Source organism: Ochotona curzoniae, unplaced genomic scaffold, assembly GCF_017591425.1.
Source record: "Ochotona curzoniae isolate NIBS_2020 unplaced genomic scaffold, NIBS_Ocur_1.0 contig_3819, whole genome shotgun sequence".
Lineage (NCBI taxonomy): Eukaryota > Metazoa > Chordata > Mammalia > Lagomorpha > Ochotonidae > Ochotona > Ochotona curzoniae.
In genome coordinates this window covers 9,312,258-9,336,325 of record NW_024466004.1, presented here as the reverse complement: position 1 = coordinate 9,336,325, position 24,068 = coordinate 9,312,258, and the positions used below count along the sequence as shown (strand labels likewise).

The 24,068-nt window shown below is 44.6% G+C and overlaps 1 protein-coding gene across 2 annotated transcripts in view; it reads right to left on the bottom strand.

The window, feature by feature from the left end:
• The window catches only part of CDC5L (cell division cycle 5 like), a 53,401-nt gene extending 29,687 nt beyond the window's left edge, over positions 1 to 23,714 (bottom strand). The window contains exons 1-8 of one of the 2 annotated variants that reach the window (XM_040983474.1): positions 23,518 to 23,714; positions 20,124 to 20,227; positions 18,872 to 19,033; positions 18,245 to 18,372; positions 15,742 to 15,841; positions 11,297 to 11,515; positions 9,837 to 9,981; positions 7,648 to 7,836 (exon numbers count right to left, since the gene is read on the bottom strand). In XM_040983474.1, the coding sequence (XP_040839408.1) occupies positions 7,648 to 7,836; positions 9,837 to 9,981; positions 11,297 to 11,515; positions 15,742 to 15,841; positions 18,245 to 18,372; positions 18,872 to 19,033; positions 20,124 to 20,227; positions 23,518 to 23,562 (1,092 nt within the window). In that variant the 5' untranslated portion in view covers positions 23,563 to 23,714. Of the gene's footprint in view, positions 1 to 7,647; positions 7,837 to 9,836; positions 9,982 to 11,296; positions 11,516 to 15,741; positions 15,842 to 17,728; positions 17,870 to 18,244; positions 18,373 to 18,871; positions 19,034 to 20,123; positions 20,228 to 23,517 lie in introns of those variants that run through there. The other variant, XM_040983475.1, reaches the window with a different exon arrangement.
• Between the last annotated feature and the right edge of the window lie 354 nt (positions 23,715 to 24,068).

Here is a 24,068-nt window from a genome sequence, read left to right as displayed (position 1 = left end):
GCCAGTTGGGGGTAAACCACCAAATGGAAGACTTCTCTCTCTCTCTTACTCTCACTCTCACTCTTTCAAGTAAGTGAATCTTTTAAAAAATGTGTAGAACAGAACTAGAAGTAAAAGTGGCAGAGGTAAAGCAGCAAGTGCTGCACTCTGAAGGTGTATGATTTGTTAAAGGCAGTCAGACACGCAGGAACTGCTAAATTTCAGCGACTCCTTCTATTTCCCTGCTCCGTGTCCAGTTCTCCTGCTTTAAAGCCAACTGTGGGACTATCACTAGACAACCAATTATCAACTCACAGGAGCAGCACCCATCCACCACCACACTAAGCAGGCAGTTCAGCACAGAGGGTTACACTGCCACTTACAAAGCCAATATCCCACATCTGAGTATCAGTTCCAGTCCTGGTAGCTCTGTTCCTGATTGACCTCCTTGTTCATGTACCCAAGAAGGCAACAAAGTGCTTGGGTCCCTGCCGAGATGGATTTACTGACTCCTGCCCATTTTGGGAGTGAACCAGCAAATACAAGATCTCCTCCACCATCCCTCCCTGTCTCTGTATTCTTCTGCCTTTCAAGTAAATAAAATAAACTTTAAAAACTCTTTTTAAAAGAGGGGCATGTACAGTTTTATAGTCGGTAAAACACAGCCTGTGACTTTGGCATCCCCAAAAGGTACAGGTTCAACTTCTGGCTACTTCACTTTCCCTGATAATGTCCTGGGAAAACAGCCAAAGATGGTTCAAGTGTCTGGGCCGCACATACAGGAGACCCAGATGGAGTGCCTGATCAGTTCTGGCCTTTGACTCCATCTAGTCAAAGATGAAAGATTTTTGCCTCTTTCTGTGTAACTCTTTCAAATACATAAATCTTTTTTAAACAAGACTTTGAAAACCCTCCACAAACTTCTATACCAGCCTGCTTTGCTCTAAACTTCCAGATTTCCATGCAAACTCCAAGTCACTTCCCCACAGTAGGGGGGAATTGATGGCTTTCTCCAATCCTGACTCTCCTTTTCAGACATTCACTCCATAGCTTTCACACAACTGTGTGTAACCACTGTGACAAACTCTTCTGTGACCGTCATAGTGGTTTGTTCCTCTAGTTGACCCATGACTGATGCACCCTGCAACTCTTATCAGGAGGTGAGAGATAACAGTAAAACTCTTCACGTGAGAAAATGGGGAAAGGATAGATATTTCTACCTCTCAGAAAAGAGGAGACGGTGAGGCTTAGATGCAGACAAGGGACAGAACCAGGAAGGCACATCCTGTGGGGTTCTGCACGTGCAAGTACCATACCACACCAACATCACCAGGGAAGGGGGGAATACAGCATTCTTACAAAACTACAATTATTATTGTCCCCGTTAGTAATAAGCGTCATATATTAAGTGGATCTTGTCCTTATTCTGGGCTGACTGGTCCCTCTAGATTCTCTCTGAAGGTAGTTAGCTTTTCTCTTTCCCTACATGCTAAACAGGCTTACCTGACACTTTACCTTGCCTTCAACACCATGAAATACATTCCTGACTCATACGCCAAGGTCCAAGAGCATAAACAGAAAGCCACAAGACTGTTTTTAAAAACTTGTGAAATGCTAGACATTTTACTTTTTACCTGTTAAACCCTGTGTCCAAACCTCCTCAAAGTCTCAAGAGTTGGGGTTGGACATTTGGAATAGCAGTGACTGGGTTCAGTTCTCCACCTGGGCTTCTGCTTCTGGCTTCCTGGCAATGCAAACAGGCAGGGAGTGACAGCTGAAATGGATGGAATCCCTCCACTCAACTGAGAGACCCGGGTTGAAGTCTCACCTCCCAGGTTCAGCCTGGTGCACTCAGGGCCATTGGAGACATGTGCACAGAAAGCCCACACATAAAATTCTCCTTAACTCAAACAAACTTTTTTGTATTAAAAGCCCTGAATCAGCTGATAAATAACTAGTGCATAAAAATTTAGTGAGATTTCAACAAACCACAGAAAGTAAGGAAAGAAAAAAAGTGAATCATAATATAAAACAAAATCTGTGCATACACAAAGAGGAGTTACAAAAGACAAGAATCTTTACTGCCTGGAACTCTGGAGCCTTTCTGCCTAACCAGGCTAGCAGAAGGCTGACCAGGTTTATGCTCTGTAGGCAGGACACTGAAATGACTACTCAGAGGAATCTGATTAACCTTACACAAAAAATCTGGAAATACCGACACCAAGAATTCCACAGGGGCCGGTGCCATGGCATAGGGGATTAAGGCTCCACTGTAGCACCAGCATCATACGGGACCTGGTGCATGTCCACTGCTCCACTGGAAAGCAGCAGAGGATGGCCCAAGTCCTTGGGCTCTGGCACCTACATGGGACACCTGGAAGAAGCTCCTAACATCTGGCTTCAGATCAGTTCAGCTTCAGCCATGGCTCAGCTTAGGCTGTTGTAGCAATTTGGGGAGTGGGTCAGTAAGTAGAAGATATCTCTCTGTCTCTCTTCTCTGTAACTATGCCTTTTAAATAAAAATAAATCTTTAAAATAAATAGGTCAAAAAAAATCACCAAAGGAAACATCCTAGCCAGATCAGTCTCTGGGGAGGCCAGGCAGTCAAGGAGTCCAGCCCACATCCAAGGATTATGCTGTCAGTTCCAAATGCCCCCAAATGTTCTAAATAAAGCCGAAGATCACCAGACACCTGAGAAAACATTCAATATAAAAAACAGAACACAACCCACAACCAGGTGCAGGTACGTACAACTGAGCACACTGGCTCCCTGGGGAAGAAGCTTAGAGGACCTCTAGGACCACCCCATCCTGGAAGTTAGCTTCTTTGACCAACACAGGTTCTACAGCCAGGCCGCGTGGCTCTCTCCAGAATGGTCTGGGTGTGAAATATGCTGGGTGAAGGCCCTCGGGCTGCCTAGGGCGCACCCTGATGATTAGAGGGTCTTGATTTACAGGGGGATGATGGGATTGCATAGGTGGCAGTGGGAGATGACCTATGGGTTTTAAGCCCAGGTTAGGAATTACAGCTAGCCTTTTCTCTCTCTTCCCCCCCTTCCAGCCTCCCTTCCCCTTCCCCTTTTCCCGCTGATCTCCACCACCTTCCCCGCCCACCCCCCCACCCTCAATCCTGCCCCCGCTGGAATAAACCTCCGAAGATACGTCATTGCGTCTGGTGTTTTCAGCTCATGGTAAAGAACCAGGTTGCGGGAATTAGCTGCGCGTAATAATATCGTAGTATCGTATGTACTAGAACTAGAACTCTAACCTGTTTTAAATAACTAACATTAGGAATTACAGCTAAAGGATTTCCATAGATAAGTCCTTGACATATGTATGTACCGACACCAAAGTGGTTTGGAGGGGAGAACAATAGTGAGAGAACTGGGTCTGATATCAGAATCTGTGGAGGCAATGTGGGCTCACCCCTGTGGAACTGCAATCTCTGCTGGCTCGCCCAAGAACTACAGATGGGGTCAGGGCAGGCTCGGGAGCTAAGGGGGCGCTCCAGCTGAGTTGGGGTTCCCACTGGTGAGAACGAGAGGATTGAGGACAGCAGGTGTAGCTGTATATGCCTACAGCCTGCACTGGCGCGGGTGTGCACTGGGACAGTGCAGTGACAGATTGGGCTTGACTATAGTCCCCACTGGTGTTCGTGAGAGCCAGTTTGGGTGTAGAACAGGCCAGAATAGGTGATGACTCCTGCTTAACCACCTGAAAGCTTTGTCTGGGCATGGACAAAGTCTGGAAACTCTGGGCTGCAACAACCAACAAGAACCAGAATAGGTGTGGCTGGCTAAGCAAGGCCACTGTTCGTGTCAGGAAAGGAGGTGGACAAAGTAAACCTGGGCCAACGACCCACTGGTGTGCGCAAGAACTGTCACTGGGAGGAGACTCAATGGAAGAGCTTGGGAAACTCCTTCACTGAGATGCAGTCCCTGCAGGTGCTGTGCAAGGAGCAAGGTAAGGAGCAGCCCAGACCATGCTAGGTTACAGTACCCATTGGCATACATGTGGGTCAGGTCTGGGGACAGACAGTCTGGGCCCGCACATAACACCCACTGGCAGATCTGAGAACCAGGGAAGAGGGCAGGAGGAGCCAGATCAGGCTGCACCACCAGCCAGTTCACATTAGTACTGGGACAGCAATCAGGCTGGGCTGGGATATGCTGCAGCACCCACTAATAGAAGCTGGAACAGGGAGCAGACTAGATTAGGCCAGGTTGCACATTAAGACTGCCAACAGTGAGGTGAGGTGAATCATGCCAGCCTGGGCCCAGTGGGAGCTGGGTGTGTGAGTCCCAGGAATAGGGGATCTGACAGGGCTCGGGTAGCTTGGCTCAGGTCATGGGGCCCACCTATGTGGTGGGGGATGAGTTCCTGAGCCTTGGGGATGGGGAAACTGGTGGGGTTTGGGTCACTTGACCCAGATCCTGGGGCCTGCCTTTAGGTGGATGTTGGTTTTGTGATCCCTGGGGGTGAGGGATCGGGCGGGGCTTGGGTCTCCTGGCCAGGGTCCCAGAGTACACCTACCAGGTGGGTGTTGGGTTCAGGAGCCCCAGGGTAGGGGACTCAGCAGGGCTTGGGTCACCTGACCTGGGACCTGGGGCCGACCTACAACGTGGGTGCCAGGTTTATGAGCCCCAGGGGTGGGAGATCTGGCATGGCTTGGGTCACCTGGCCCAGGTCTTGGGGCCCACCTACTATGTCGGTGCCAGGTTTGTGAGCCCTAGGGGTGGTGGATCCAGCAATGCTTGGGATGCCTGGCGCAGGTACTTGGGACTCGCCTGCAAGAACATGTCCTACTTAATGAAAAAAGAAAAGTGGTGGACACAGGCCCTGTTGTAAAAGGAGAATATGGCAGCACATTTGGTGCTGTAGCAGAAGGAGAAAAGAACAAACTAGACGACTTTCCCAAACAAATGACGACAGCAAAAAATTTCGGTGAATGGAGCCAATGGACATTGGCAGGGTGACATCATCCTCAGATCGGTGAAATCGGCAGCATTTCAGAACTATCCAAACCACACAGACTCCTTGGAATATGTACACATTGAGACTCTGGGTTGATGAGGTGGCGGTTCCTCATCGCTGGGTACTGGGACACATGGAAAGCCGCGAATGGTTTCCCCTTTTGTTTCTTCCCTCCTCCAGGAACAAGAAGAAATAGCAAATTTGGAAGCAATGAATTTGCCCAATTTTCCCTAAAACTCAATCTTTCCAACACTGATCAACCACGTATCATTATTTAAAAAATAAAATTTATTTAAAAAAAACAGAAAACAAACAAAAAACACAGAGAGAGCAAATAATAATTTCAAAGTAAAAGATATACAGGACTTAAGAATGAGGCAACAAAGAAAATATTGCACATATTTTTTTAAAAAGCGCCTAGAACTAATGCATATACAATGATACAAAAAAATTTTAAAAACTGAACAAAGAAAAAAGTGACAGACTCTCCTAGCAATAAACAACAACAACAACAAAAAATCAGTAACAAAAAAACTAGAGAGCAAAAGAAAACACATGAGATCAATGAAAAGGGAGAATCCCTTTTTTTTAATTTAAAACAATTTTCTACACAGGGCTGGCATTGTGGCATGGTGAATGAAGCTGCTGCCTTCTATGCCAGCATCCATACATATACTGCTTCATATTCTAGCTGCACCACATCCAATCCAGTTCCCTGCAAACAGCCAAAAAAAAAGTGCCAGAATACATTCAATTGCTTAGGTCCCTGAAGACCAGATGAATTTCCAGCGCTTGGCACAGACCTGGCCCAATCTTGGCCAACTCTGACTTTAAAACAAATAAATCTTTAGAAAAAAAAAATCCACCAAGTACCTTGCACAACACATTTAAAAAAAAAAAAAAGAGCCTACACCAAAAAAACATGCATGGAACACAAGAGATCATACCAACATCCACAGGAAGGAAAAACTTTGGTTTCCTATAAACTACCTGAACAGCACAGGTCGCAATAGCAATAGTGGAAGCCAAAAGATCTTGGAGTGTTACCTTCAAAACTGAACACCATTTTAATCTGGGATTCTATAACCTATCACACTATCAATCAAATGAAGAGGTTTACAAACATGCAAAGTATTAAAAATAAGTCTACAAAAAGTATCTATCAATAATGAAATGTTGAAGATGTCAATTACAAAATTAAACAAAAGAAAACACTACCTCCATGAATGCTTTCTCCAAAAGCTACTGAGGATACGTTCATCAACAAGGGAGTGAACCAAGGAAGCTAACATGAGAACACAAAAATACATCCACGGGAATGTCCAGAGTGCAGTGAAAGGAAATCAACAAGCCTTCAGGCAGTAGTTCTGGGAAAGAGTTCTTCAAATGGGTTAAGCCACTGTTTGAGATGTTGGCATTCCCTTATCACTTATCAGAGCTTCACTTCTGATCCAGTAGAACAGGACAGGTCCTTTGAGCCCCTGCCACCCACTGGGAGATCTAGATGGGGGTCTCTGGCTCCTGGGGAGCTCCTGGCCTTGGCCTGTCCAGGATTTAACCACTGTAGCCAAGCGAACCACTGGCTGAGAGACCTCCACCTTCCTCTCTCTCTGTTGCTCTGCCTTTCAAGTTAATATTAAAAAAAAAAAACAAAAAAACAAAAACAAACTGTAAGAATATGTAAGCCTGATCAAATGAATACTAACAGAGTCCATAAAATCTGATGTTGACTGATGCCGAGTAATCAAAAAAATTAGCAGCAAAATAAAACATCTACTTACAAAGCACAGAGTGATGCTATACAGAGCACACACACAAACAACAACACGCACTTGTGTAGCTTACCCAAACTGCAAGCCACATCATGGTTCAGCAATTAATTGGGTATAGAGTCCTAAGGCTAACCACAAAGGTAAAACTAACCAAAATTAAAGCTAATCAAGAATACATTCTAACTGTAGTAGAAGATGGTATAACACAAAACGTGTGTACTCATGACACAGCAGATGCGACAATGTCCAAATTTTACATGGAAAAACCAACAATGTCTAAAAGTGACAAAAAACACCCAGTTACATGCACAAATGAAGCAATGACAGATATAACTATTTTTGTCACTAAACCTTAGGCAATTATAGCTCCTGAATCAAAAATTTTACTGTGAATCAAAGCCTTAAAGTTGTATTTCTGATCATCAGAGAAGAGGAAATGAGATGCAAGGCTGCTAAGCTTCTCAGCAGGGTTTTGTAGGCGTGCACATTTTGGCATGCACATTTTGGCATGCATACACCCGGCACACAGAGCTGTGTCTATCCGATGTGTTAAGGAGACAGGGAAGCCGTACTGTTGACACTATGCCAGGCTAAGTATAGAAATGCAAGAAAGTTCTAAATCTCACTGACTACACATCTGATTTCTTTCCAGGTCTGTAGGTGACATGAAATTTTAAAACATACATGCTAAACTTTACTGACAATACCAAAGAGCTGGCCTCCAACAGCTGTGAATTCATGAATGCAGGAATTAAACCATCTGAACAGTCTGCAAGTCATTTGACTTCTCTACCAAAGACACTCCAGGGTCTATGGCTTCAGGACCCAATCTCAAACTAATCAGGTCACTGAGTGATCTTCATGAGCCTTTTAAGGACCACAGACAAAATGGAAGACCCACTCTAGTAACTGGACGCCTTACCTGCAGAATTCTGTCCTGGGACGCTGGAGTCCGTGGTGTTCTCAGAGCGATGCTGTTGTTGGTGACATTATATTCAGACAGCAGAGTACTGGAAGCCGAGTTGGTTATGCCAGATTCCTCAGCAGTCTGACGGGCAATTTCACTTGCCTGGCCTACTTTTACAACTTCTTGGAGTTCTGCATCTGAAATCTAACAAGACACAGTGGTCACAATAAGCAATATTTTAATCAATAATCAATTAGTTTAATGTTTATATTCTAGGAAGAGTTATTATTGAAGCTGTATGATGAATACACAGGGGTTCCTTGCACTATTCACCTTTGTGTGGCTCTAAAAATTTCCATAATGAAATTTCAAAAAGTGTGATGAAGGAGCTAGCATTGTGTTACATTAGATTAAACCACTGCCTGTAGCGCCAGCATCTCATAGGGGTGCAGGTTTCGAGTTCCAACTGCTTCACTTCCAATCCAGCACCCTACTAACATGTCTGGGAAAGCAACAGAGGATGGCTCAAGTCCTAGGGCCCCTGTATGCACATGAAGACCTGGGTAAAGCTCCTGGCTTCACCGTGGTCCAGGCCCAGCTGATGCTGTCATCTGGGTAGTGAATCTTCAGATGAAGGTATCTATCTCCCTCTAACTCTTTCAAATAACAAACATAGTGAAAAAACTCCTGATACTTCCATGCCAAAGTTTTTTCAAATTAATGTGCCAAGAACATAAACGAGGGCCTGAGTTGTGGCACAAAACATGAAAGCCTCCAACACCAGCTTTCCCCAATGGAGCAGCTTGAGTTCTGGCTGCTCTGCTTCCTATCCAGCTCCCTGATAATGCACCTAGGAAAGCAGCAGGTGGCTGCCCAAGTGCTGGTTCGCTGCCACCTACAGAAAACAAATAAATGAAGCTGCTGACTCCAACCTGGCCTACCATTGGCCACTGCGGCAATCTGAGGCAAAAACCAGCAAATGGAAAAGTTTCCTCTCTCTTTCTCTAACTATGACTTTCAAATAAATAATCTATTCCCCCACACACAAGGAAATCTTTTTTAAAATTACATTAAATAATAGTGGTTAAGCAAAACTATTTATCAGGGCTCAACAAGATAATCTTCCACCTGTTGGCATCCCATACAGGCCCCAGTTCTAGTCCTGACTGCTCCACTTCTGATCCAGCTTTCTGCTATGGCCTAAGAAAGCAGGAAAGGATGGCTCAACTCCTTGTGCCCCTGCTCCCAAATGGGAGCTCCAGAAGAAGCTCCAAGCTCCTGGATCAGATCACCTCAGCTCTAGCCATCGCATCCATTTGGGGAGTAAACCAGTGGATGAAAGATCTTTCCCTCTCCATCTCTCCCTCTCTGTAAAATCTATCTTTAAAATATCTATAAATAATTTTTATAGATTTATCACATCAGTATTAGTGCAAAAAAGACTGAAAGTCAATTAAAATAACACAGTGAGTACATTAAATCACAAATCCTAGGAAAATCTAAAGGTGTTATTTTAGTAATTTTGCCAAAATAAGTATCTTAAGGAATCCTAAAAGAGATATGCAAAATTTTAACTTAAGAAATATCACTACTGAAAAAGCAGCATATGATAAAACCAGTTTATGTCCAAGACTCCTGTGTTGGCAACAAACATACTTATTTGAGAAAGAAACCCTTCTTGTTTCTCAATCCTTGCCTGTGTCCCACTAAACCTGTTTGACTCTACAGAGCTGTAGCGCTCAAAACAAAACAAGCATTTATTCCAAGTTTCCATGTCTCTAACCAACTATAATTAACACAAACGACTAAAGACTAAATTATACTGAATAAGGGAATGTTTGTATCTCTGTCTTCTCCACAACTCCCACACTGATTTCACAGCCATTGTTTCAAAAAGAGAAGCAAGGTACACAAAACAGTCCCGGAGAGAAAGGCTTCACGTCCACAAAGCCAAAGCATACTGTCAGCTGCAGAAGAGGCCAGGCGCCCCGCCTGCTGACGGCCGTGGCTAGGAGCTGCCAGTGACTGGTTAACACCTAATGAAAACCTGCTGCTTATTCATCACCCTGGATCTGTGGTTCATCCCTAAGACTACAAATTTCCAAAGGACATCTAACACAAGAGTGGTACATTGACCCTCAAAAGCTTGCTGACCAAATGATGCATGCATATACATTCACACAATGAAAAACTTATCAGATTACCTGAGGTGCAGGAAGTACTAATTTGCTTCTCTTCTTAGTAAATTCAGAAACACCACTAGTTTGAAGAATAGCTGATGGCAAATCAGATTCTTTTTTCCTTTTCAAATGCTGTTTGTCTTTTTTTCTATCTCTTCCCTCTTTTTCACTGTCACAGGTCAAGGTAGAAGAAGGAATTGTAAGTTATACATAAGCAAAAACAAACTAAAGTCATAAATATTCACACACTTCAAAAAAACAGTCCCATTTCCAACAACTAAATGAATATTAAATTGTTTCCTAAGATTACTTAAGTAGATGACACTCAAGGGCTTTAAAAAAGCCCAGAGCTAGGGCACCTTCCTCGCCTTCTTTTCAGTGTCTTTCTTCCCCTCTACCCAGTCTATTACTTCCAAATAACTCACTTTCCTCTCCAACATATCTAAAGCAAGATCGTGATTTGACAAATAAATACAAGGGAGCAGATTCCAGAAAATCCTAATTTACAGTGACTAACACATGTTTGGCTAGCAACACTTCATGTCAATAGACATGCAAAGGCATCAAGCAAATAGAAAGCTAAAAAACTCCTTGATGATCATAAAATGCTTACCCCATAATATTCACATACAAGTTTTAAAGAAACCCTAAAAGCCTCTGACAATACGAAAAATCCTCAGGGCCAGCACTGGGGCATACCTAGTTAAGCTGCTGCCTGCAGTGCCAACATCATATATGAGTGCCAGCTTGAGTCCCAGCTGCTCTACTTTTAGATCCAGCTCCTGCTAATGACCTAAGAAAGCAGTGAAGGATGGCCCCTGCAGCCACGTGAGACCTAGAAGAAGCTCCTGGCTCCTGGCTTCAGCCTGACACACGGGCTGGTGCGGCCATGTAATGAATGAACTAGTGGATAAAGACCGCTCTCTTTTTTTCCTCTCTTCCTTCCTCTTCGCTCCCCCTCCCTTTCTAGGGCTCTTATTTTCAAACAAATAAAACATTAAAAAAAACTTCTAAGATAAAAAAATTTATAAACATGCTTATCTATCCCAATCAAATGAAAATATTCAAGAACGCACTGGTAATTTTTTTCCATTTAACTTTGATTAAAAACAGGATAAAATTTTTCACCAGAAATGATCCTCTCCCCACCGCACGAAAGAAATCACTTGATTCTGACAACAGATTCCTTCAGGTTCTTAGTAAAACAGCTATCTGTTCAAAACATACATATGTGATAAAATGTGACTCAGTAAGGGAATAGTCCACTCAGAACCAAACACTACAATTCAAGAGCCAGAAACAGCATATAGGGCTAAAAACATGACAGCCAAGGTCACTAGTTTTCTCAGAAAGGTGAACCCACAGTAAAAGTACACGAAGGCCACCCTCTGCTAAAGAACAAACTTCTGGCTCCAATAAAGATATCAGGTGGTCCTTCACAGAATCTCTATCTTTCCACCTCCCATGTCAGAACAGCAGCTTACGATCTCAGCTCTCCGTCCAGATCCTGTTGCCTCAGCTTCCTGAAATCTGCATCAAGAGCCTGGTAGTTCTCCTCAGAAGTGTCATAAAAACCAAGTGCAGGCTTTTTTTCAAATGGGATTTCAGCGTTATAATCAACTCCTCTCTTCTTCTTTCTTTTCTTCTGAATTTCTATGCCAGCTGCTCGCAGTTCTCTCCTTTTTTGGAGGGCAGCAAGACGCCTGAACAAGAACACAAGGTCACACGGGTCAGGGAGGATTCACTAACATTCAGAAACCATCTGGTCACTTCAGACAGAAGGATTTCTTTAACTCCTCAGCTCACACCATTCCAGAATAAATTCTAGTTTTAAAGGTATACAACGTAGGCATATACAAAATACAAAAAGAAAAATCAAAAGGAACGATGATAAAACTTATCTCTAGATAAGAATATGCTTACTAAGTGTAATTTAAATAAATGTCAAGGATTAGACTAGCAGCTGTGAAATTTAAATTCTATAACTCTAAAAAAAAATAAAAAATAAAAATAAATAAATAACTCTATAGCACTACAAAAAAGTCCTAAATGAAAATTAAAAGACAATATTAGGAATGCTAAAAGTCCATGAAAAGTTGCTTGTTTTTCATGCGCTGTAGTGCAGGTGTTTGGAAAGGTACAATGCTGGCTGGCGGGTTACAGCACTGTGGTACAGCAGTTATGCCAACATTTGCTTGCAAGCACCCCACATTTGAGTGCTGGTTTGAGTTCCAATTCCTTGCTTCCAAACCAGCTTCCCACTAATGTGCCTGGGAACACAGCAGGGGATGGTGCACGCACTTAGACCCCAGCACCAACACGGGTGAAAAAGTTCTGGGTTCTTCAGCCACCAGATTCAGCTGATGCAGTCACTTTGGCAGTGAATCAAAGGATGGAAGATCTCTGCCTCTCTCTTCCCATCATTCTGCCTTTCAAATAAATGAAAAATATATCTTACCCACACCCCAAAAAAAAACACTGGCTTGGGATACTTACATCTAATCCATATTAGGATAGCTGGGTTCAAGACCCAGTTTTGTTCCTAATTCTGGCTGTCTGCTAATTTTCACCCTAGGAGGCAGCAGATGATGACCCAAGTAATTGGGACCATGCCACCGAACTGGAGGCCTGGATTAGATTCCTGCCTCCCAGTAGCAGCCTGGCCCAGCCTCGGTCACGGCAGGAGGCTGGGGAAAGAACCAGCCAATGAGAGCTCTGTCAGTCTCTGCCCTCCAAACGGGCCTGATGATGTAGCCCGGTGGCTGGAGTCCTCGACTTGCAGGAGCTGGGATCCCATATCGGTGCCAGTTTATATCCTAGCAGCCCTGCTTCCCATCCTTGCCTATGGGCTGGAAAAGCAGTCAAGGACAGCCCAAAGCCTTGGGACCGTGCACCTGTGTGGGAGACCTGGAAGATTGGCTTCAGATTGGCTCAGCTCCGACCACTGCGGCCATTCGGGGAGTGACCACATCTCACACCACAGATAGAGGACCTTCCTCTCTGTATATCTGACTTTCCAATAAAAATAAATAAATCTTTTTTAAAAAATGCCCTCCAATGGGCCCAGCGCAATGGCGCAGTGGTTAAGGTCCTCCTCACCTTGCACGCTCGGGATCCCATACGGGCGCCGGTTCTAATCCCGGCGGCCCCACTTCCCATCCAGCTCCCTGCCTATGGCCTGGGAAAGCAGTCGAGGACGGCCCAAAGCTTTGGGACCCTGCACCCGCGTGGGAGACCCGGAAGAGGCTCCTGGCTTCGGATCGGCATAGCATTGGCCGTTGCGCTCACTTAGGGAGTGAATCATTGGACGGAAGATCTTCCTCTCTGTCTCTCCTCTCTGTATATCAGCCTTTCCAATAAAAATAAATCAAAAAAAAAAAAATGCCCTCCAAGCAAAGAGCAAAGGGAAATAAATAGCTCCCAAAAAATGCAAACTAAATGACAAAAGCTTTATTTAAATAAAGATTAAAGAACCACAAATTTAATTAACAAAAACCATTTATGCATTTCTAATTAACACTATATACTTTTTGGCTTTTTTAATGGCAAAGGCACAGAAGGACACAGTCTTCTGCACTGATGACAGGAACATAAATTGGTATAGTTTCCCAAAGAGAATTTGGAACTACATCTTAGAAACCTAAAGTTTTTCATGGATTATCTTTTTTAAGCTAGTAATACCATTCATCAAGGTTTAACCTAAAGAAAGAAACAGGAACACAAGAAAATGACCTAACTACAAGACATCTAGCACCCTTCCTTTCACAGATAAATCAACACAATCTAAACATACATCAGTAGGAATTCTAAATTTCTTATTTATTTTTATTTGGAAGGAAAAAAGAAAGAAACGGACACAAGTCTGCTTACTGGTTCACTCCACCAAATGCCTGCCACAGCTGTGGATGAAGCCAGTAGTCTACGCAGGTGCCAGACACCCAAGTGCATGAGGCATCACCCGCCAATCAAGGCACTTCAATATGAGATGCAGGTGTACCAAGAGTCAATCACTGTGCTAAACACTTGCTCCATCAGTAATAAATAGGTTCACTCAAGAGGTATAAGATTAGATACTATGCAGCAGCCACTAATACATCCTTAAGAAAGGCATTAAATCTGTTCTAACTGGCACGTAAAGAGGCCCAAGACGTGCTGTGCAGAGTTTACAGAGCAACATACAAAAATTCCACACAGGAGTGGGTGTTGAGATGTAGTGGGTTAACTGTAGATTAGGATGATCACATCCCACCCCACAGTGCCTGGCTTTAAGTCTCAATTCTGCTTCCATTCTAATGAGTCTAGAAAGTAGGAGACGTACCCTGCCACCCATGTGGGAGACCTGGGTGGAACTCCTTGCTCCTGGATCCAACCTGGCCTGACAATAGCTGCTGTGGGCATTCGAAGAATCAGTAGGTAGTAGACCTTGTTCTATCCCCAAACTCCTGTCACTCTTTCAAATAATCAAACACATACCTAACAATCAACAGGAAGTACTTCAAGAAGAGTCAAAGGCAAAATGGAACTCAAAACATGTTTGCTGGGGCCAATGTTGTGGTGCAGCAAACTAAGCTACCTCGTGCAATGCCAGCATCCCATATCAGAGTGCTGGTTTGCATTTTCACTGCTCCACATCTGATACGCCTCACTGCTACTGTGCCTGGGGAGCAGCAGAAGACAGCCCAATTTCTGGGATCCCTGACGCCCATCTGAAGACCTGAATAAAATGTCTGGCACCTAGCTTTGGTTCAGTTCAGCCCTGATCATTGCAGCCATTTGGTGCGTGAACCAGAAAATGAAGCTCTCTCACTCTCCTCTTTTTCCCCACTGCACCCCACATTCCTTTCAAATAAACAAATAAACAAGTAAGTCTGTTTTGGGGGCTGGCACCGTGGCATGCCAGCAAAGCCAGCAACCCATAATTTTTTAACCTTAAAAAAAATCATCAACAAAAATGCTTTGAGTTACAAAACATATCTATAATTAAACAATCCCTTTAAGTAAATAACCCTGCACTGTACATCACATCTACCCAAGATGAATATACAACACAACTTAACAGGCTAATCCTCACAACTTCACATGCTGGCATCCCATATGAGCACCAGTTCATATCCTGACTGCTCCACTTCCAATCCAGCTCCCTGCTTATGGCCTGAGAAGGCAGTAAAAGATGGCCCAAAGCCTAGAGACCATGCATCTGTGTGGGAGACCCAGAAGACACTCCTGGCTCCAGATTAGCTCAGCTCCAGCCATTGCAGCCATTTGGGGGAGTGAACCAACGAATGGAGGATCTTTCCCGTTCTGCCTCCACTTCTTTCTGTAAAACTGCCTTTCAAATAAAAATAAATAAATGCTTAAAAAATAGTTTAGGGCCCAGCGCAGTAGCCTAGAGGCTAGAGTCATCACCTTGCACACGCTGGGATCCCATATGGTTGCTGGTTCTACTCCTGGCAGCCCCACTTCCCATCCAGCTCCCTGCTTGTGGCCTGGGAAAGCAGTTGAGGACGGCCCAAAGCTTTGGGACCCTGCACCCATGAGGGAGACCCAGAAGAAGCTCCTGGCTCCTGGCTTCAGATTGGTGCAGTACCGGCTATTATGGCCAATTGGGGAGCAAACCATCGGACAGAAGATCTTCCTCTCTGTCTGTCTCTCTCTCTCTTTATATCTGCCTTTCCAATAAAAATAAATAAATCTCAAAAAAAAAAGAAAAAGTTGTTCTATCACTTCTTGGCCTTTTGGCCAGGATCAAGTGAAGAAGTGTTTGTTCTAAGCAGCATTTTCAGAGTAACGAGGAAGCTAAGAAATATTACCAAACAGAAATTGAATCCTTCCAGTTATTATTCACCAAGAGGTTTGGCTCATAAAGCACAGTTTTCTTGGCCCTTAGACACATAAACTAATGTTGAAACATGGATGGAGACAATCATACCTTGCTTCTTCCAACTGTTTCTCTCTGGCTTTCCTCTTGGCCTTCTTTCCCTGAGTATTAGCTAGACGAGCTCTGGCTTCAGAAAGCATCTCAAGTTCATCTGCAAAAATAAAGAGAAGAAAACCTGAGTTCTCCAACACCATGCATGTAACAGATGTACCCTATTTCTTAAATATACTCATTACATAGAATAGCGTAATACAAATAGCCTAAGGTTTGAACCCAGAGAACAGGCTAAAAATCAGGCCCACCATCTGCTAGCTATGTGATCTTACTTCCTGAGCATGCTCCCCTCCAAGACTGGAATAACAATTACTACTTCTCAAAGATGTTGAGAAGCACTCAGTACAATGAAATACATAAACCACATAGCAAGTATTTAGTACATGGCAGCCCTAATCACTGTAACCTCCACCATTACCAACTAAGTGGTACAGTACAAATTATGACACATAGAAACTATGCAGAACTGCTCATTTTCATTAGAAAATCTTTTCGCATGAATATTTCCTCCAGCATATTTTCCACATCTCTCCAGGATAATAAATGCTATTCCTAATGCCTAAGACCAATTCCTATACAAGGCTGTCCAATGAAATCACATAAATCTTAAAATGACCCAGATTCTAAAACACCGGCCTTCCTTACATCTCATCTCTACCACAACCCCCTTCTCACCTCCAGACAGAATGAGTCACTATCTGTAGTGTGGGCCTAGGTATTGGCATTTTGGAAAGTTCCACAAGAGGTCTGTGTTGTAGCAAAGTAGGGAGTCATGGCCTGAAATGCCAGCATCCTGCTGCTCCACTTTTAATCCAACTCCCTGTTAATTGCTTGAGAAAAGCAGCTGAAGATGGCCCAAGTGTCTGGGTCCCTACATCCAGAAGGGAAACCTGGACGAAACTCCTGGCTTTGGCCAGGCTCAGCTCTAACCACTACAGCCATCTGGAAAGAGCCAAAAGACACAAGATCTCTGTGCGTGGCCCCCCTCTCTCTAATTCTGCCTTTCAAATAAAAAAATCTTAAAAAAAAGTTTTTTTTTTAAAGATTTATTTTTATTGCAAATCAGATACACAGAGAGAAGAGACAGAGAGGAAGATCTTCCGTCCATTGATTCACTCCCTCAGCAGGCGCAACGGCCGGAGCTTCAAAGTTTTTTTAAAAACTCAATATCGGGCCCAGCGCGGTGGCGCAGTGGTTAAAGGTCCTCGCCTTGCACGCCCAGGATCCCATATGGGCACCGGTTCTAATCCCGGCAGCCCCGCTTCCCTTCCAGCTCCCTGCCTGTGGCCTGGGAAAGCAGTCGAGGACGGCCCAAAGCTTTGGGAACCTGCACCCGCGTGGGAGACCTGGAGGAGGCTCCTGGCTTCGGATCGGCATAGTATCGGCCCGTTGCACTCACTTGGGGAGTGAATCATCGGACGGAAGATCTTCCTCTCTGTCTCTCCTCTCTGTATATCCGCCTTTCCAATGAAAAAATAATAAAAATAAATCTTAAAAAAAAAAAAAAACTCAATATCCAAACGATACACACACAAAAATTAAAAAAAAAAAAAAATAGCCAGTGTCAACACATTGCTTCAATTGGATAATCCTCTACCCACAAGTATCAGCATCCCATATGGGTGCCCACTCATGTCGCAGTTGCTCCACTTCACATCCAGCTCCCTGATTATGGACTGGGAAAGTAGTAGAAGATGATCCAGGTCCTTGTGATCCTGTACCCACGTGAGAGACCCAGAAGAACCTCTTGTCCGCTGGCTTCAGATCAGCCCAGCTCCAACCACTGCATTCATCTGGGAAGTGAATAGCAGACGGAAGATCTTTCTGTCTCTCCTTCTCTCTGTTTATCTGGCTTTCCAACAAAAACAAACAAAATAACCTCTCAATATCCATTTAGTGTTCTCTTCAACCACACAAGGAAAAGCAGGTATCATTGTCCAGTTGACAGGAAAAGGTATCAAAGCTCAGAAATATTGTGACTTGCCTAAGGTCAAATAGCTAATAAGTGGCAGGCATGGGTCTAAAATCCAATTTCTCTGATTCTTGATTGAATGCCTCATCGAATCATCATTAAGTCTCCATCACAATCCTGCAGGGTTGCCATCTCAGAGGTTAAATGACCTGCCTAAAGTCAAACAAGTAGTTAATAGGAGGACTGAGGGCCAAACTCCTGAATTGTTGCCTCTCTGTGGAAGGGGAATGATGATCAGGAAACTCAAGGGCTAACTCTAGCTTCTGGGAAACACGCCCAGTGGCATTACATTGCTTAATTTATTAAGCATTTAAAGAAGCAAAAGATAAAGGAGCAGTGTTCAAAACAGCTGGTCATCTACAATAGGAAAATTGGACCCACACCGAAAGATACTTAAAGTAAGAACTGCTGATAGAATCTGGACTATAAATAAAAAGTCAGGATTCAAAAGTGAGCTGAAAAATTAAAAATAGGCCTGCTAAGTTTATAGGTACCAATAAAACAAACTCCTCCCAAGCACATCCTTACCCTCATCCATATCAATTGGATCAGGTCGTGCTGGTTTTGTTTCTGGATTTGGGTCTATTTCTCCGGGTTTAAGTTTCCGTGGGTCATCTGTTGTTTCTTCTTCATTGTCTCTTTGAGCAGTTTTATCCCTAGAAGAAAGCTCAGATTGAATCAGCTACAAAATTGTATTATTTCATATTATATTACTGGCCTTCCTTGCTCTGTTTTTTTTTTTTCCCCAAAAATATCCCCACTGGATATTTACAAAATAAAGCATTTATAGTCTTGCCTCATCTGAAATTAACATTCTCTACTGAAGTGTTTCAATTCTCTGTAAGTCTCTTAAACACAAATACAGCACATCATGCCAATAAAAAACGTCCTAAGAATCAAAATGCTTCACCCAGTACTCAGCTTTCCCAGATTTTCTATGAACACATAGTATCTATATATTTTTTTAATTCTTTCAAAATGTATGTAACAGAAGACATAATTCTGACCTACCATATGAGATTTGGAATACACTTTGGATCTTTGGTCTTTATTTATACCCACAATTAAAAACTTAAAGACAGGAAATGCTAAAGGCTTGTTGAATCTCACTCAGAACACACACATATTTCTCATCACTTCTGAAGGTTCACTTACAGGAGAAATTCGTAATGTTCTAAGCACTGGGCCGCGGTTCTTCCGATGATTGGAGCAATGGTCCTCCACTGAGTTGGCATCAACTTAGCCAAGTGTAGGAGTTTTTCCTCTTCTTCTCTGGACCATTCCGTTTTCTTAATGCTTGGATCTAGCCACTCATACCTATTAAAAAGATATCATTTCATACTCTAACCACTCACTAGCACAAATATGTCTGAAAAAAAGTCTGAAAAATACATACTCTCATCCTTCAATTACTGCAGCTATTCTCTGTGACAACAGAATATTCACTGCTTGGTTAACCTTACATTACCCAAGAGGGCCATCTCTCTAGTCTACTATATTTTAATTATGTAAAACTAGCAATGCTTTAAGAACTTAACTGAAACAATCACGTCTTCTTTCTAAACTAACATTTATTTTTACTTTTAACTTAAGTAAACATCCATTATCTTTCTTAAAGCCCCATTCAAACCATCTTTTCTAGTCAGTCTACTCAGCTGGATGAGAAGTTGGCAAGCATATTGTGAATACTATCAAACACTGGCCTGGTGTTAAGTGCCAGTAAAAGAAGCAAGTTAGAAGCCCTTCTTCAGCATGGGAACCATCTTCCTTTTGAAGTCCAAACCCTGCATTCTGCTCTTTAGCCCTATACTGAGGTCTGAAAAATCAGGTCACTCTTTACAACCGAGTATGCCCAGAGCACCGATGGGTTGGGGCTGAGACCAAATCACTCATGCCAAGAATACATGTAAATACTTTAATGTGTCCTCTGACTTAAAATGTGACACCATAGGTATACTGTCGGCTTATGTCATGGTTTAGAGTAGCAAATACATTTTTTCAACCCTGCTATAAAAAAACAACTACTATATGCTTGCCTAGAAAATTAACCATTCTTTATCATTTAAAAACATATTTTTATAAACTTTTGAAACACTACTTATTTATAAGTGAGGCCCATCTGTCCCTAACAGATTTTATACTTACAAAACACTCTCAAATACATCAACTCATTTAGATGGGGCCTCATATCTTCGCCAGTCAGAGCCAAGTGTTATCATCTCCAACTGGGAGCAAACATGGGCCTGCTAGGGAGAACAGACCATCACACCAGAAGCAGTGACATCAAAAATTCAGATTTCCACACTCTGCTCCAGCACAATGTCTGTTTCCTTTGGTATATTTCGAAGAATGAACACATCCTCGCATCATAAAGGTAATTATCCCCCACTTTTTCTCTGGCACATACCATCTGGCTTTGCACTGCTTTGCTGATTTTCTATGCAGCAGTGAGGCAATCCTAGACCATTGGTTTTTCCCATATTTCATTACCGCTGCTTTCAGTATTTCATCCTAAAAGAAAAAAAAAAAAAAAAAAAAAAGCACATTCCATCAAAATATTTCAAGTGAGCAAAAACAAAATTTAAATGAACTCTCAAAGGGTTGCTGGAGGAATAGACATACACACTCGGTTTTTTCAAAAGCACAGGTGTTTAGCCTAGCAGTTAAGATGCATTCCCCATCTGAGTATCTGGGTTCAAGTCCCACTCTGGCCCCTGGCTCTGTTTTCCCACCAATGCAGACCCAGGAGGCAGTAGCGATAGTTCAAGTTAACTCAGTTCCAGTCAAACACATGGGAAACCTGCACAGCATGCCATCTCCTGATCCTGGCCCTTGCCCAGCCCAAGACCCTGTGGGCATCTGGGGAAGTGATCAGCAAATGAGAGCTCATGATTTGTCTTTCAAGTGAAAGAATAATGAACCGGGCCTGACACTGTGGCACACCAGGTTAAAGACCCATTTGTCTCCCCTCCATCCCACATTGTCTTGCACTGGAATGCTGATTTAAATCCTGGCTGCTCCACTTCCACTCCAGCTTCTTGCTAAAGAGCCTGGGAAAACAATGGACAAAGGCTTAAGTACTGAGTGCCTATCACTCACATGGGAGACCTGGATGGAGTTCCTGGCTCCTGGTTTCAGGCTGGCCCAATCTTGGTTAACAGCCATTTGAAGGGAACCAGAGAATGGAAGACCATTCTATGTCATTCCACTTTTCAAAGACATAAATAAGTACTGTGACACAACAGATTAAGCTGCTATTTGAGAGCCTGGCATCCTGTATTTCCGAGTGCCTGTCCTACTGCCAAGTGCTCTGTTTCTAATCCAGCTGACAAATGCACCAGGAGCACAGTGGAGGCAGCTCTGGAGTGTGGGCACCTGCCGCCACCTAGGAAGGAGACTCAAATGGAGTTCCTAGCACAAGTAAAGCCATGTGAGGAACAAGTCAGCAAACAGAAGCTAACTTCTGCCGCCCCCATCACTCTGCAGCCCAAGCACAAAAATCTTTAACCTTTAAATCTAAAAATCTTTAAAATATTTCAAATAATGTCAAAGAAATGAAAAATTTTTTAAACTAAAAAAAAAAAAACCTCATTGACCATAATGATAATCAGCAAGCAACAAGTTAAATGCAATAAATTAGGAAATCCCTTAACACATTTTTTTTGAAGATTTACTTATTTTTATTGGAAAGGCAGATATACAGAGAGGAGGAGAGACAGAGGAAGATCCTTCGTCTAATGATTCACTCCCCAAACAGCCGCAACAGCCGGTATGTACCAATCCAAAGCCAGGAGCCAGGAGCCAGGAGCCTCTTCTGGGTCTCCCACGCGGGTGCAGGGTCCCAAGGCTTTGGGCCGTCCTCAACCGCTTTCCCAGGCCACAAGCAGGGAGCTGGATGGGAAGCAGGGCTGCCACGATTAGAGCTGGCAAGCATATGGGATCCTGGCGCATTCAAGGCAAGGACTTTAACCACTACACTAGAGCACCAGGCCCCCCTTAACACATTTTACCTTTCCCTTAAACATATACCGAACAAAATGGAAGTGGGAACAGCCTCAGCTGAAAAACCCTACTCGGGACAGATCATCAAAAAATATTCTCCAAAATATGGCTGTCACTTTTCTTCAAGCAGCTGCAGCTCAATCATTTACACATTAATTCAAAACACACTTTCTGAACACCTACCTTGCACCAGGTCTTGTGTACTTGGAGCAAGAGAATTAAATTGGACATATTGAGAATTCCAGAAGCAAGCTGGGATTAGATGAAACCATTCTCCAGTCCACACGTCCTACTTCCAATTTAAGCACAGCTTTTCCTTCCACCCCACTATGACCCAAGAATCCACAACTCAGGTCTAACCTGAAAATCAAATATTTCTCCCCCACTGGCCAGCCAACTATCTCCAGACTCCCAATACCATTTCCTCAGCGCTGCCATCCCAACATGAAATGTATCAATCCCAGCACAGCCTGGTAAGCCAGGGGATGCTAGAGGCACACATAAAGGCACCTACACTTTTACACTCTTCCACACTGAACTTGAGCTAACCCCACTCCACTCTCCAGCTAGCAGATCTGACCACTGCACAGGAATCCCCTTGATGCTGTAGTCTTTCACTTAGAAGTCAATTGGCCCGATTCAAGCAGCCTAGTTCCCTCTGAAACATCACGCAGTGACCACATTTCCAACCAAGGATAGATACACTGCAGCTATCCACTCTCCTACATTCAACCCGCAAACACATAGCAGACAACCTATTTCAGGTACCAGCCCGGGTCCCACGGACAGCAAGACCTGGTCCACCTGCAGAGCTGTCTGCAGAGGTAAACAGCAGCTAGCACTTGCTCAAAGTGCCACCATGCTCTTGTTCTAAAGGTCCCAAGTGGATTAATTCACTTAACCCTCACAGGAGCCTCAGGCTGTGAGAAAAGAAAAAACTTGCTAGCTTCATCCCCAAGGAAGTGACACTTGCAAAACGTCAGGGCCAGCAACAAGTTATGAGATGGCCACCCTTGGCCACATCTCATGGGATGATCCAGCAACGACCCCCTTCACACCACCCAGGGTTTCTGAACCAGGCACGGAGGAACAACTGCAGAAAGTCATGGAGCGTGCAAACCTAAGATGAGCTCTGACTTCCTCGCGAGGTGCACGCAGTCTGAACACACCAGGCAAGGAAATCTCCTTCCTACCCCGCTCCCCTTCTGGCTCACCAACGGCACCATCCACCACATTGCTGCGGCAGTCTGCCCCATCTGGCTTCTATCCCAGCAAGCGCGGGAGAGACGGGAAAAACTAAGTGCCAGACGTTGGGATCTGTCAGGAGGGCGCACAGGCCATGCCTCCCTGCCCCGACTCCTAGAACCGGCCGCTTCCCTCTGCAGGGAAGTCAAAACCAAACTTGCGGCCGCACCAACTTTAGTTTCGAGCATCAGAGAGGGAGCAGGAGCTGAGGGAGGAAGGGTCCCAGAAGATCACGTCTTCTGGATGTCCCAGTTCTCCTGCCACACAGTGGGGACCTCGGGGACAGGGGGCTGGGGGGCGCGTCCTCGAAGCAGCCAACGCTCGCCGGGGCCTGACGAGTGCCCGTCGGCGAGCTCGGGGCGCAGCTGCCAGGTACCGGGGGCCGCTCGTGCCGCACTCGGCGGGGCTCCGGGCAGCGGCCCGAAGGGCGCACGGCCCGCAGGGCGCACACCCCGCAGGATACCCCGCTCGGCCGCCCGGCCTCGGAGCGCGCGCCTGCGCACCAGCCGCCGGAGGGGGCGGAGGGCACCGGACGGCGGGAAAAAGAGGCTCACCTCGGTGTTTCTCCACACGCCTCCCTTGATCATAATTCGAGGCATCTTGGCGACGGACTGTCTCGGCAAACGGCCGAGGGGAGATTCAGAAAAGTAGTAACGGCGCTCCGGTCACGGGACCCAAAGCAAGCCACTTCCTCCAAGCGCGACCTTCTGCTTTGAAGAGATCTGCGCAGGCGCGAGGAGGCGGAGGAGGGAGGCGGTGGCGAGGCGGCGAGTCTCGCGAGATCTCGGTATCTGCGCGGAAAGCAAGGCTTCCTCCAGGCGCCGGCGCTCCGAGACTGACAGAAAACCATCCAGCGGCGGCGGCCCGAGCGCGGTGCGCATGTCCGAGTCGGGCTGCAGGACGCCGCGGCTCTCGCGAGATGCCAGCGGCCGAGAGTGGCCGCGGCCTTGGCGTCCGGTCGTACCCACCTGGCGGTGGGGAAGGCTTGATGAAGCGTGTCACTAGTAGGAACTGATCAGGAAGGGGGGAAAAAACAAAAAAACAAACACTTATTTACGGCTCTAAGTCCCAACCTGTGAAATAGAACAATAACAAGAGTCCCGCC